The 14,392-nt window shown below is 35.1% G+C and overlaps 2 protein-coding genes across 7 annotated transcripts; one reads left to right on the top strand and one right to left on the bottom strand.

The window, feature by feature from the left end:
• Window positions 1-263: 263 nt before the first annotated feature.
• On the bottom strand, window positions 264-5,919 carry LOC147288301 (Protein phosphatase 2C family protein). Of its 6 annotated transcripts, none has more exons than XM_086242728.1 (7): window positions 5,704-5,919; window positions 5,236-5,367; window positions 2,707-3,135; window positions 2,274-2,621; window positions 2,080-2,197; window positions 1,772-1,995; window positions 264-997 (listed from the first exon to the last, which is right to left on the bottom strand). In XM_086242728.1, exons 3-7 carry the CDS (start codon window positions 2,965-2,967, stop codon window positions 473-475), a joined length of 1,476 nt encoding a protein of 491 aa, XP_086098854.1. In that variant the 5' UTR covers window positions 2,968-3,135; window positions 5,236-5,367; window positions 5,704-5,919; the 3' UTR covers window positions 264-472. The 6 variants fall into 6 exon arrangements, with proteins under 6 accessions (XP_086098854.1, XP_086098850.1, XP_086098853.1 ...); XM_086242724.1 differs by having other exon boundaries at window positions 2,707-3,214; XM_086242727.1 differs by lacking the exon at window positions 5,236-5,367 and having other exon boundaries at window positions 2,707-3,214.
• Window positions 5,920-10,732: 4,813 nt separating this feature from the next.
• On the top strand, window positions 10,733-11,543 carry PSB27 (photosystem II family protein). Its single transcript, XM_086240262.1, has one exon. The coding sequence runs from the start codon at window positions 10,825-10,827 to the stop codon at window positions 11,350-11,352; it is 528 nt and encodes a 175-aa protein (XP_086096388.1). The 5' UTR covers window positions 10,733-10,824; the 3' UTR covers window positions 11,353-11,543.
• Window positions 11,544-14,392: the final 2,849 nt, after the last annotated feature.

Consider the following 14,392-nt stretch of genomic DNA (forward strand, 5'->3'; position numbering starts at 1 on the left):
GTGTTATTACACCAATAGTTTTCTTCGCCATTAATCTAATCCATATCAGCCCACCCTGTATATACTTCTAGCACAAACCCTGTTCACATTGTCTGAAAATGGTTTCCTAACCTACAATTTTATGGCTCTGATCAACAAATAAAATTCCAACAATTTTATGGCAGCGTATCTTGTTCTAAGACTCTAAGCAGCAACAGGTTTTGATAATTAATGCACTATCTGTACCTAACATTTTGACCAAAGCATCATGTTGCCTCAGTTGGTGCTCAGCTAAAGAATGTACACAAGACTTTGGAAAGGCAGACAACTATATTGCCTCAGTTGCCTTGAGAAAACTGTTCCCTAGCTTTTTGGGCATACAACAAATACAGAGGAAATGGCAATCCAGAAAGATTATCTTTCTTTTGGATTTAATGAGGAAGAAAAAGATCCCATAGTACAACAAAGCTAGCCCATTTCAATTATACTTGAATCACAAAATTGAAGGCCTTTCCTCAGAAAACCTTGGAAGCTGAACAATGGAGTTCACTCGCGTGACACCTTCCAAACCTGACCAGTTCTGTTCATCAGCTGCCATTGTTTCCCCATTCCCTTCAATGTCAATCGGTAGTCGTCCGTAAGTATCACTTTCATCAGATGATCTGACAGTGCAATTCCTCTGCAAAGATGGTTCAGAATTTTCATCGGATGATCTGACAGTGCCATTCCTCTGCAAAGATGGCTCAGACTTCTGACCGTCATCTGATTCAAGTGCATTGCCGGAGTGATTGCTCTGGAGGGTTGCGGATGAAAAGCCTATTTCCTCATAATCAGATTCAGAGTCCATTTTCCCATCCAGAAACAAGCAAACGACTGCACAGTCATCCATCTTTGAAGTCGGGTATTTGAGTTTCCATTCATGAGCAGCTGAGTCAACCACACTCCTTGCGGCTGATGACCGGCTTGGAGCTGAGGACACTATCTCAACAACTTCTTCATTGCTTAAGACATCCCAAACCTGTAACATTTACAAGTTGAAATTCTTTGAGAGACTTTACAAAACAAATAAAACTTTCAAAATGTCTTGCATCTAATGCCCCTCTATTGGCATTCTTAAAAGTTGCACAGCCTGAAAAATAAAAGCATATGTAAATTATGAAAACTTTTTTGGATCTTTCCATTAAAGTCTCCCTCGGGACCACCCTTGATCTACTGCCATTCATTTTTAGATCTTTTCATCAAGTCTCCCTCAGGACCACCTTTGATCTACTGCCACTCATATTTAAGATAAATCATCTTTTCTAAAAAAAATGTAATAAATTTGGATGTATAATATCCGGATCTACTTGTTACGGCTGTTTCACAATAAGAAAGGAACAGAGGGCAAAAATTAATGCAGGGATTTGATAAAACAGAAATATGCATAACGATATATCCAAGAAAATCTTGGAATTAAAAACTACCGCCTGTCAAAATAAGAGAGATCCAATAACAAAAACTTATGTTTTATGAATCAAGATGCTGAGCACTTTTCTATGCTGGTTCTTTACATCTCATGAGATCTATCCTCAATTCCTCACCATGTTTGGTGATTAAAATGTGAGAGAAAATTGTTTGTACTTCTTTCATAGTTGGTTCCTGGAAGCCATTTAGCACCACAAATGGGTTCTCCTCATTATGGTATGATTATCATGTTATTCTTTAAGTAATTTCTCTTTGCAGTGTAGAGAATATCAAAGGAAGATAACATCAATTAATTAATGAATGTGATTATCAAAGCTGAAAACTTTACCCCGTCTGAGGCAAGAACAATGAACTGATCTCTCTCTGTAAGTATCCGGTGTGAGAATTCAGGTATGGAAATCACTCCATACTCCTTCAAACAGAAATCGCCAAAGGCTCGAGCCATTGCTAAACCAGGGGCATCATCAAAAGGCAACCATACTCGAGATACTCCAGGCTCATCTTGCAAAGAAAACACTCTACCTTTACATCGTTTAATCCTTTCAGCTTCCCCTAAGAAATTTTGCATTACATCAACAGAGGTTCTTATAACAAGCAAACAGCCAAAACATTGATGAAAAAGTATATCACACATACTTGGGAGATCAGGCTTTAAATCAACGGTTAACTGGATTGCTACCATGGAATCATTACTGTTCTTTGATGCCAGGATTGCTCGGGAATCCCCAATATAACCCATGAAAAGATTTGACCCCTAGAGGAGAAGCAATCAAGAACAAAGCAAAATCAATGGAAACAAAGAAGACTATGGAAAGTGCTTCCTCCCATACCTGTTTGATTAAAGTGACAGCAGTGCTACCACTACAGAAGCAGTCCAAATTCGGATGGGACCTCAGCTCCTTGTCCATGGCCTTGTATGACTTCAGGAAAGCTTCTCTCCATATTAAATTTAATTTATCCTCCGCTGAAGCATCCTTCTCAGGATCTCCACCATCTGATTTCTTTAGGCTCCCTTGCAAACATTTTCTACTGGACCCATTTAACCTTGATTGATAAGAATGCAAGTAGGATAATAGCCTTACTGGCAATGCATCCCTTACTTTGCGAGCAACAAGATGGCCATGTGGACCATGACCGTCGAATACACCACAAAATATCGCATCATCTGACATGAAATCCTTCAGAGAAAATAAAAAACAGAGTTCATAAATTATCCTACCAACATGTTCAAATACAATTCCCAATGTAAAGAAAAAAACTTACTTCCCACACAACCATGGCATCCTGGTTTATGCCTTTGCGACCCTGCTGTGTGAATATGCAAGAAGTTCGACTCTTTCCATTGCTAAAAATTCGGTTGGGTATGGAGGATAAGTGCTGAAGAATATATACATGGTCGAAGAATGTCTTCTTTGTTCTCCTTTGCCCACCAAATCCAAACCCCAAGCATGAAGGAGAAACTGGCTCTCCATTGCTCCTGCTACTAAGAGTACTCTGACTACTAGTCGAAATACAACCCCCCATTTGATCAGCTCCAGAAAGAAGACATCTGACAGTAATAAGGGACAAGACTCCTCCTTTTGCCAACCAGATCTCACATGAAATTCTGAAGTTGGCAAGAATGGTCAACCGAGCAAAAGACTATCCAAATACCAAAGATTCTCACACATCAAACCACAAGCCACTTTACAACTGGGTATAGAAAAATGAGGCCAATTTATATTAGTCAAATATAATCCGGGGAGGTTACGTGGATCGATAACAAAACCAGCTGAGGAAAACGAGAAGACATTAGTTAATTGAATTGTTTAGTCTATGGACTTCCACAGAATGCAGATATGGCTGCATGTAAAAAAAAATAAATCAAACAAAATGTATTAAAAAAATCCTCTATGTGAACAAGGAATAGAATATGCTTAAAATGGCTGTCTTGATTAGGGGTATGCATTGTTTGAAAAATCGAATCACAAAAGCATAACCGTAACTAAATTAACATTTTCGACTGGTTTGGTTAATCGAAAATATCGGTTCGGTTATTCGAAAACCGGATAACAACTGATATACCCTAAACTTCATACCCTATACTCTATACCTTATCGCATATACTCATATACCATATACTAGTATACTCTATATCAATTACCTATACTATTATACTCTATACCCTAAACCGTATACCTTAAACTATAATTGTTTTAGTATATATATACCCTAGTAGTATAGTATATACAAACTATAAATTATAGACTAATCCTATAAAGTATAAACTATACTATAAACATATACAATCATATATAAAGTATAATAGAAAATTTGGTTTACTTTATAATAGGTATTAAAATCATATATAAACTAATTAATATATAAAAATGAATATATATTATAACCGGTGGTTCGGTTCGGTTAAAATCGAAAATTTCAATATTGAAAACCAAAACCAAACCGCTCATCATTGGTTTGGTTTGGTTTGTTATCTGAAAACAAAAAAAACCAGATCAAACCAATCCGGTCGGTTTGGTTCGGTTCGCAACTCAGTTTTTCGGTATTTTTGTACACCCCTAGTCCTGATGAATTGCCCATAATCAGGACTCAAGTTGATACAAACCAAGTGGTAAGATTTAGTACAATTTGAGTCGCAAAGAATAAATAAAATAAAACCCATTAATATAGAAGCCAACGAAGATAGAAAAAATGATGCATATAAACCAAAAAACATACCACAAAAAACGAAATATGTTCTGTATTCAACCAACCATGAGAATAACCATAATCTACTTCTCAATGCCTTTTCTTCCTAATGAACCCATTACAACCCATTAATTTAACAAAAATAAAACAAAATGTCACCTAAAACCCTCTCAATTTTTTTTTTTTTACCACAAATCAAAATTATGGCCAAAGGAATCTCCAAAGACACAGCCCAACAACAACTCCAGAGGTGAATAAACTTTCGAATAACGAAGGCTCTCTCTTTCTCACACAAAACCCCTCAACAACAAAAAAAAGAAGAAAAAAGAGTTACAACAACCAAAAGAAAGCATGAGAAAATCTCGGAGACTCTTAGAAATAGTACCTTCTTATCTCAACTTCCAAACCATAAGAAGGATCGAAACGAAGACCCAACAAATAGATACTCAATATCCCAACGAACAAACAAACTCAGATAAACAAATTCAGGAGTCCTCAATCTTCATTTGGTTGCTAACAAAGACATAGTGCTGGAAATTTAACAAATAACCAGCCCTAACTGACTTCAGTTGAAATTGGATAACAATTAAGGAAACCCATAACGGGAATTTCTTCACAATCTAGAATTTTGAGTATATTTCGTTTTTCCTCCGTTTTCCCAGCAACCAAACAGAGCACAGGATTCGGTCAACGGACTCTTTTGGGAGAGAGAGAGAGAGAGAGAGAGAGAGAGCAATAATGAAATTTGTAGTAACTGTAGTTTTCCCACTAGAGAAATCTGAGAAAGAGATAAAGCAAAATCGAAAAAGCAGGAAAAAGACGAAAGGAATGATTTTTTGTCAAAAACATAATCATGTAAAAATTACGTATTTACATACAAAGAAAAAAACAAACAAACAAATAGAATCATAAACAGGGTTAATCCTTGCTTGGTTACTGAGAAAACATTTAAGTAATAAAGCCCAAAACTTTTGCGCAGAAAAGACTAGTTAACTATTCCATGATTATTAAAAGGAGCAAACAAGAAGTAGAAAACAAATAACAAGCAACCATCAATCAAATGCTCTGTTTGGTTGCTAAGAGAATGCAGGAACAGAGTGAGACCTGCGAATACAAAGATGTGCACTTGTCTGAGGCAGTGAGCCTGCTACATCTAGAACTTGGTCGAGTTGAGATGAAAGCTTCAGTCTTCACAAACAAACGCAGCAGAGAACATGAAATTCCGAGTTTTCCCAGCTACCAATCAGAGCATAAACCCAAAAGACAATGAAGTAAATGGGTTAGTGTTTCGAGAGACAGAGAAGTTGTACATGCAGATCTCTCATTAATCTGTGTCTGTAACTCTAAACCACTAATAAATTGAGCTCAAACCAAGAGTCTAAGACATAGAGAAACATAAAGTTTAACACAAACAAGGAAGAACATTGTTGAACAATGCACACATGGAAAGCAAAGAGAATTATAATGAAAATTGGAAAAAACAAAGAACTAAAAATTAGAATGAGAATTGGAAAAAAGGAGGAAATTCAAGGAAGAGGGTATAGAAGTGTTCATTGGGTATGCAGGATTTACCTTTGTTTTCTTTCCTCTTTCTTTGTTTTTCTTTGTTTTTTGGTACAAGATTTGAGCCTTGGGATCAGAGTGAAGGAAAAGGAGCAGAGTGAGAGGATTGGATTAATAATAAATATGGAGAGTGGAGTGGAGAGAGGGTGGTGGTGTGCATTAACTGCAAAAGCAGCAGGGCAGAAAGTAGAGGACGACTGACACAGACAAAGTCTTTTGGTCTTTTAAGACCAAAGGAGTCGAGTTGGCCGGCAGTTACTAGTTCGCTGGGGAAGGGGGTGGCCGTGTACCAGCCTCAAATCATCATTCATCATACAAATCAATTTCATGATGCAAAACTTACACGGTTCACAGTTTCACACTTCCCTTTATGGCGCGTCTATACCTCTTTTTTCTCTTTCTTCTTTTTCCTTTTTTTTAACCGAAAATTTCATTACAAAACTACCACTACAACTTGAATACCATATCAAAATTAAGAATGGAAACAACCAAAAGCTAAAAGCCTAAAACGAGTGGCGCCAAAACTGAGAGGAACTCATAGAGTGGCCAAGGCAAGAAGTTTGCTTCTCGCAAAACATGATAAAATGTAATATCTTTAAACTATTATTGAGCTAATTATGAATTTATGATACATATATAAGTGAAGAACTTACCTGCAACTATTTTAGTGATTTGGCATTATTATTAATAGAAGAGGATAGGTATCAAATTTTAATGTATCAAGTTCAAAAGATTCTTATATATGATATGACCTCTAATAATATGTTCTTATTTCAAGTAAAATTCATAATATTTAAAAATAAACAATGCATATGATACTGTAATATTTACTGCATGATTGTAACAATTGTACGTAAGTTCTGTATGCTTAAGACTGAACTATAGTTTGTACATCATGTCTAAGTAGACGAGCATTCTCTGATGCGCCAACAGTGGGAGTGTGAAGAGATTGAAAATTTGAAAGGTTGAAACTTGAAACTGGCATTGGCCTCTTGCCAGAAATAAAAGTAAAAAAGACAGAAAAGGCACGCCAAACTGACACATACTACTCTCGGGACACGTGACGTGGCTGAATGAATATGTATGTCCCACAGGCAATGGGCCCACAGCCCACTGGCCACCCTCAAAGGCTCAAAGGAAACAAAAGTTGTCAACTTGCCCAAACTCCATCCCTCTCTACTCCCTTCCCCGCACACCTACACTCTCACAGTCTCACCTCCCGTCCGTGCTAGTTTTGCTGTCCTGTCCTCCTTTCTTTTTGCCTTTTTTATTTTATTATTATTTTTTTGGATACACTTTTTAATTTTATAATTAGGAAAATCAATTTTTTCATTTAAATGGGAGAGAGGGAAAGTGGATATAATGTGGATGGCCTAACCGCCCAAGCTAATTAAGTTAGGCATAATGATTTTTTTTGGTCAATAAGCTAGCTTGGCATAATAAGATAAGATAGATTAGGCTTCCTTCCAACTATGTCTCTTACTTAATGGTATAGAAAGCAATGATCATTGTCATTGATTGTGATCCAGTTTGTGCATGCCTCTTAATCTGGATTCGTACCTGATCAAATGAACTGAGAGATGATCTAAATAGATAAAATCTATATGGTGCAAATTAAATTATGTATTATGAAACTTTCTATATGTGGGGTAATTCTACAACTAGTTTATACTGATTAAAGAATACTAGTTACTTTTTTATTTCTACCTCTGATAAGATCATAAGAAAAGCTTTTTTTCAGAAAGGTTTAGGAATGGACTTGAATTGAAATTAGAGAGAGTTTGGGTGTCACTTAATCAAATTCATCTTTCATGGCTCGACTGCCTCCTGAAAAGCCTGTTTTTCGAGCTTCTTTTTTTCACAGGTTATCTGTTTCATCAAGTGCAACTGTGCAGTCCAAGCTTTAAGGCATAATTATAACCCGAACTCGATCTTGTAGTAATTGTATACATCATATCAACTTGCCCAAAAACCAGTTCATGTGGAACTGGAAATTATATAAAGGACCAAGACCCAGCTCAAAAGCAATTAGCCTTTTTCATTCCTTTTTTATTTCTTGGTGGCCATGAAATCTTAATATACATTTTGATGTATTTTTTGTGTATACAACACTCCATAATGAAATATTTATTCAAGATTTTTGATTTTGTTGTTTTCTTTCTGTTTGGAGATATATATATATATATATTTTTTTTTTTGCTTTGATAAATGATATGTTTTTATTTGGGACAGAGCTTTGATAAATGATAAGAACACGTTACCTTCACATGGGACATGAGTACATGACTCAATTCACATTCCACCTTTATTCTGCAAAAGGAAGGTCATGTCACTAAATCCAAATGATCTTTTTTCTTTCAATTGATAATATTTTTTTTTTTTAGAGTCCAATATGCATTGAAAAAAAATACATTGACCAATTAACATGCGTTTACATTTGTATTATTACAATGGCTAAATATTAATACATTTGTATTAATATAATTTTAAAAATTAAAAGGCTATATTACTCTTTCCACAATGTGAAATGAAATGTGGACAAACAGTCACGGATATCTTCTACCTTTTTTATGCGTCTTGTAGCTTTTTAATGTATTTATTTTATATAAAAAATCCAAGCACCAATCAAAATTAAAATTGAATCCCTATTTTCTTTTTCTTGTTTCATGGTTGATCACTTGATCCGATGAATCAATATCTTTTCCACAAGCTTTATTAAGTCATGGCTTTACTGCTGCGCTCTATCTTTACAACAAATTGTCTAAAAGTGTAGGCCCTTATCTCAACTTTGTTATGTTCTACTTGTCTATTCAATTTTATTGACATCCGCATATAATTATTTTTATAATAAAAAATGATTGTTTGGTCATGATCATGGATCATAATCAAATAGAATGACCCAAGAAAGTATCATAGTTATCATCTAATGCTCTAATTACTAATTACGACGGTTAATTCATTCATAAGCATGGCCTTCTTTATTTATTTATTTTGTGTTTAACATATTAGGTACATATAAATGAGTTGGGGGAAATAAGCTAATGCCTAAGGGAATAATCAATAAAAAACAAAAGTTAAGGGATGTGATTTTACTATTTTAGACACTTAAATTGATTACTTTATATTTTTAGTCAAAAAGTTGGCGACACTTTTATTTTTAAATGTATGGGTACAAGATAGAATGATGAAAAGGGGACACAAATTTTAACCTATTGGCTTCTTTACGAAGGAAGAAGTATGTACCCCAAAAATCTCTTTGCATCCAATTATATTCTAAATAAATAATGAAATTGGGTGGGGTTAATATGTGCAAAATATATATACATAGGAGCGCTCTAAAGTTAACTCGTTATCAAGTTAATACAACATTAACTACCCTTTTAGGCCTATTACGTGACTAATTTCATAATCCAAATCGTCCATTTTTTAGGTCTTATTTCAAAAATCATTGCAAAAAATCAACCAAATCAAGCAAAATTTAGCTATTTGATTATAATAACAACCATTTATATGTTTTTATCGAAATATAGTTACAGTATTCATCTATTTATTTGATCACAATTAAATGACTAAATAGTTTATAATTTAGTTGATTTTTTTCTATAATGATCTTTGAAGTGGAGCTTAAAAAATGAACGGTTTCGATTATAAGATTACTTATGTGGTGAATCCAAAATGATGGTTAGTTTTCTTTTAACATGCTAACTAGTTATATATAGGTATAAAATTATTTGAATTAAAACCGAGGTTGAGTTGCTAGATCAATATGAGCCCATGAGTAATCATCTTTGGCCCTAAGGTATTGAGCTTATGATATATATAAGTAAATTAATGCTTGAATGCACTAATTAAGTTTATGGGTGTGTGTTGTTTCGAATTGCCCTTACTCAGAGCCTAGACTAATATAGATTTAATAACGTGTTGTATATTAGATAAGGGTGCAACTTCGATGGGTTGAAAGGTCAATCCAAGCTCAATCCATACATTTTTTTCGGGTTCGGTCTCAGGTTCAAATTTAGGTGGATTGCAAATAGGTGAGCCCAACACAACCCAACCTCAATTCGGGTTGAGCTCAAGTTAGGTTCGGGTTGCCCAATTTTCTTGGGTTGGACTCAGCCCACAAAATCAAGGAACGGGTTGGATTGGTTTCAACTTGTGAACAAAAAAAATCTTGTTAAAAGTATACCACAATTACTTCAATTAATCAAGGATCAACCGAGTTTAAATAAAACAAAGCAATACCTTCAAGGCTTCAGCATGAAGAGAAAATAATAATAACAACATCACAACCATATTGCTACCAAACACCATAGTTTAGGTTTTATTCCATACAAAAACATATAAAAATATATAAGATAGAATACATATTTTGACACCCTTTAAAATCTCTAGTTACTCTTCAATAAAACTATATAAACTAAATATTATATTACTAATTAAAACAAAAATATAATCTAATATATAGATTATAGTATAATACTAACACAAATCGGGTTCAGAATTCAGGTTGGAATTCGGGCTCAGGTTTAGGTAGAGGTCATGCTCACTCAAACCCAACCCAGAATATTTGGGTTGAGGTCGGGTTTGGATTCGGGCTGTTTTTGATTTTTTTAAACCCTCTCACACGGGTTCAAACACAGGGTTGAGTTTGGGCGGGCTCGGGTTAACCCGGCCCAAGCTCGGGCGGGCTCGGGCACCCCTAATAATAGAAAAGACTAATATTAGAGTGTTCGTGTCACGTCATATGAAATTATTTTAAATGGTCAAGGGTATGTGAGGGGACTTGTGTTGTAATTTCTCTTCTCTTAGTCAAAAAAAAAACTGAAGTTAAGTTGCTGGATCAATATGGGCCCATGAGTAATCATCTTTAGGCCTGAGGTATAATTGGGCTTATGGCGCCATGAGCCTATTAAGGCTTTCAACCTCAACTGGCTTTGAATTTTAACAACACACACCCCCATCAGATCTATATCTAAGATCTCATTGGGTCTTCTACACTTCTCTCATCCAGAAGACCAAACAATAAGATAAGGTGATAAGTACACGTGGCACAAACCCAATTACTGGTCTACTCCTACAAACACACAGACTCTCTCTCCCTCCCTCCCTCCCTCCGCTCCCAACCAAACCATGGCCTCACCAACACTCCTAACTCCCAGCTCCAAACTCAAATCACTCCCTCCTCCCATCAAGACCACCAAAGCCACCACCTCCACCTCCACCTCCACCGCCACCACCTCCACCACAACCACAATCCCACAACCTCGCCGCCGCGAATTCGTATCATTGGTGGCTGCTGCATGGCTATTTCCACTGACAGTGCGGCCAGCAGTTGCCGCTTCTGATGAAGAGTACGTAAAAGAGACAGAGGAGGTGATCAACAAGGTGAGAAGCACCATTAACATGGACAGGAACGACCCCACTGTGGCTTCTGCAGTAGCTGAGCTAAGAGAAACATCCAATTCGTGGGTGGCTAAGTACAGGAGGGAGAAGACTCTGCTTAGCCGGGTTTCTTTCAGAGACATTTACTCGGCGATCAATGCCGTTTCGGGGCATTATGTTAGTTTCGGCCCCACAGCTCCGATTCCGGCCAAGAGAAAGCAAAGGATTTTGGAAGAGGTGGAAACTGCAGAGAAGGCCCTGTTAAGGGGCAGATAGATAAAAACAGGGGAATACTCATCACAACTCATGGAGAGGACCATTTTTTCTTGTTAATTATCTTTTCATTTCTACTATTACTATTTACATTTTGAACCGTTTTGTTTATTATTTATTTAAATTTTGCTTGTTAACTTCGAGGTTACAGGCCAATTACTTTTTGGCTTAGTGAATGACATCTTCCTTCTTCATTGTGAGAGTAAGTTCTGAGTTCACTGGATAAAAGAAAAAAATAACTTCGAGGTTAGTGAGTGAGATTAATGGTGGGGTTTTTATTATCATGAAAACCCTGTTTGAGAAAACCATCTACTACATGTATATCCTCAATTACTTTGGTGAAAATTTATGTGCATAATTGCATTGTACCCTGTTTGAGGTTGCATGTTGGTTGCTCTAAATGCATTTAAATTTGTGTACTATAACGGTTGGGATGTTTGGATTGCAGATTCTAGGGTGGCAATCAATTTTTAGATTTTGGGCCTAATTGTCCAACAAGCTTTGCATTCTGTTTACATCCTGAGGGGCTGGTTTATTGGGCCTAATTGCTGAGTATTTATCCAATGTTGAGCACCTTTATCCCAAAGGCCCAAAATGCAATGTGGTACCCTTTTTTCTTGAGGGTGTGTATGGTTAGGTGAAAACACAGTATATATAGTGTAGATGCATATATATGTATATATGGACTGCTAACATGTATAATATGAAAATCAAATGATGATTATTAATTGGGTCTTATAAATCAAAAGACTAGTAGAGCAATTATTCTACTCAAATAGCATGTAGTACCTAGCAATTGCACTTAAAGGGCATATATATTGTAGTGAAGGAAGCAATTTGGTTGCTTGGCTCTCCTCAATCGCAAGCAATTTGATGACATTCTACTAGTCTTAGCTTAAATAGGGAATGTTAATAAGTCAATGTATGTTTAAGGAGGGAAGCAACCTAGCTTGGTGAGCACTCCATTCCTGCTAAACAATTTGCTTACCTTGCAGTCTTTGTATTATTTGTAAATTACTCAAACATATGGCAATAATGCATTTATATATATGTATTAATAACTTAAAAGGTAATTCTTGACCACATCCATGTCTTCCAGTACTGCTTCTCTCTGGAACTGAATCCAGCTCCCTGTTTTGATTTGGCATGCGTGCACCGCCCATGGCCTTAAAAATTCCACTTGTATAAAGTTTTTTAATTTATTTTTGGGTCTTCATATATGAAGTAAAAATAAAAGTTACCTAAGAATGGTCGAGTATGAATTAAGAAATGAAGTGAAATATAAACTTTATAAAGGAGAGTTCTTAGTGTTAATTATTGTGTTTTGTTAACATTCAATATGATAAAGGCATTTGTTAAGATGCCTTAGAACACTCGTTAGCAACTGGCAAGACCCAAAAATAGCAATATATATAGCAAAAATAGCATGCATTCAATTGATGGTTTTCCATTTTAATTTTAAGAGTAGATATGTATGAATTAATTAAAGTGATGTAGTCAATTAAGGCACGGCACCCTCAGTGCCTCACCCTCACCCTCACCCTCTCCAATTCAATTCTATTTTTCCATCTTCTTCCCCATTAATTACGGAGACAAAGATGACATTTTTTCCGGAAATTTTCTTTGAAAACTGTCACATTTTAAGACCAAGGCAAAACATAAAAATTGAATTATACTATTTTATATACATCATTTTAGCTTAACATATAAATATAATATATAATTATTTAAATAAAAAAATTTATAGAATTTAGAAGCTCTCAACATTTCGGGTCCAAGACGGTTGCCAACTTCCTTAAGACCACCCCTGCAGCCAAGGACTTGAAATTGGGACTTCCTAAAAGTTGACAAATATTGATTTTGTTAGTAATGCTTAAAAATATTCCTGCAGAAACCTTAAAGTGAAAGCATATTCCTCGATAGTGAGATTACAAGTTTTGGACTTGAAAAAGACAAAAAAAAGAGAGGCACTTGTTAAATGTTTCACTTTCTTACAGTGAGCTCTGTTTATGTATCTAAAAGAAAACTGTTTTTATGAAACAGTTTATAATTTATTCATCAAACCGAGTTATTGAGCTTACTAAGAGACTAAGAGTTCAATTTCTATTACCGTTATTTTGTTTAACTCCTAATTCTATTTTGTTTGTTGTTAGAGTGTTAAATTTTTTTTCATAATATTAATTGTAATTATCATTCATTCAGTGTCATCCATCACTTAACTTTGACATATTGTACTTTAATGGCACATAAATGGCATTATGGTTGGAACATGGAAAGGCATCATATTTGTAACCTAACCTACTCGATCCATAGCTAATTGAAGTCCACTACTCTTCCAGGCGCAAAAAAAAAAAAAAAAAAAAAAAAAAAAAGCCCACTCTTCTTAATTCTTCATATACAACAAAATAGAAAATAAAGTATATATTTCTTTGTTAAGTATTTGTGAGGAATGTGGAATGTGTGTGTCCTTTAATGGATCTTCTCCTTTCAACATGTTGCAAAGTGACAAATAACTTATGGGACTATGATACAATTGCCCTATGCCTTCTTTCATTATATATACTAGAAAAATTGTTCGTGCTTCTAAAGAAGTATAGGAGAAATTATAAAGTAGAGAATTTACAATTAATTAGCATATTATTCTTCCTTCACACATATATATAAATAATATACATACCTCTTTCGTTAAGAACTTAAGAGAGCTCTCTTTATTGGTGACATAATTACTAAAGAATAAAAGTGGTCAATTGACCTAATTGACCTATTAGGGCAAACATCTGCATGCACCCAATTGGAGTACATTTATTGAACAATTTGATTTTATACCAAAATCCAATCACAAAAAAGTAAACAAAAGTATTATATCATACAACTATATGTATACATAAATAATTTGAAATGAAACAACATTTTGGAATCCCATTAATACCTTTATTAGGTTGAGTTTGTACTTAGTAATGTATCAATTGGATTAGCTAGTACTAAATTTCAGTAGACAATAACACTCAAACTTAAGTTTGAAAAGAAGAAAAAGTCAATTACA

Source organism: Dryas octopetala, chromosome 4, assembly GCF_963921425.1.
Source record: "Dryas octopetala chromosome 4, drDryOcto1.1, whole genome shotgun sequence".
Lineage (NCBI taxonomy): Eukaryota > Viridiplantae > Streptophyta > Magnoliopsida > Rosales > Rosaceae > Dryas > Dryas octopetala.

What these genes read in the sequence shown, in the direction of transcription:
- PSB27 (XM_086240262.1), top strand. Translation starts at nt 10,825, where the DNA reads ATGGCCTCACCAACACTCCTAACTCCCAGCTCCAAACTCAAATCACTC.
- LOC147288301 (XM_086242727.1), bottom strand. Translation starts at nt 2,967, where the DNA reads ATGGGGGGTTGTATTTCGACTAGTAGTCAGAGTACTCTTAGTAGCAGG. An exon ending in ATGCCATGGTTGTGTGGGAA is followed by an intron (nt 2,622 to 2,706) that starts GTAAGTTTTTTT and finishes TTTTCTCTGAAG; the next exon opens with GATTTCATGTCAGATGATGC. An exon ending in CTGTCACTTTAATCAAACAG is followed by an intron (nt 2,198 to 2,273) that starts GTATGGGAGGAA and finishes CTTCTCCTCTAG; the next exon opens with GGGTCAAATCTTTTCATGGG.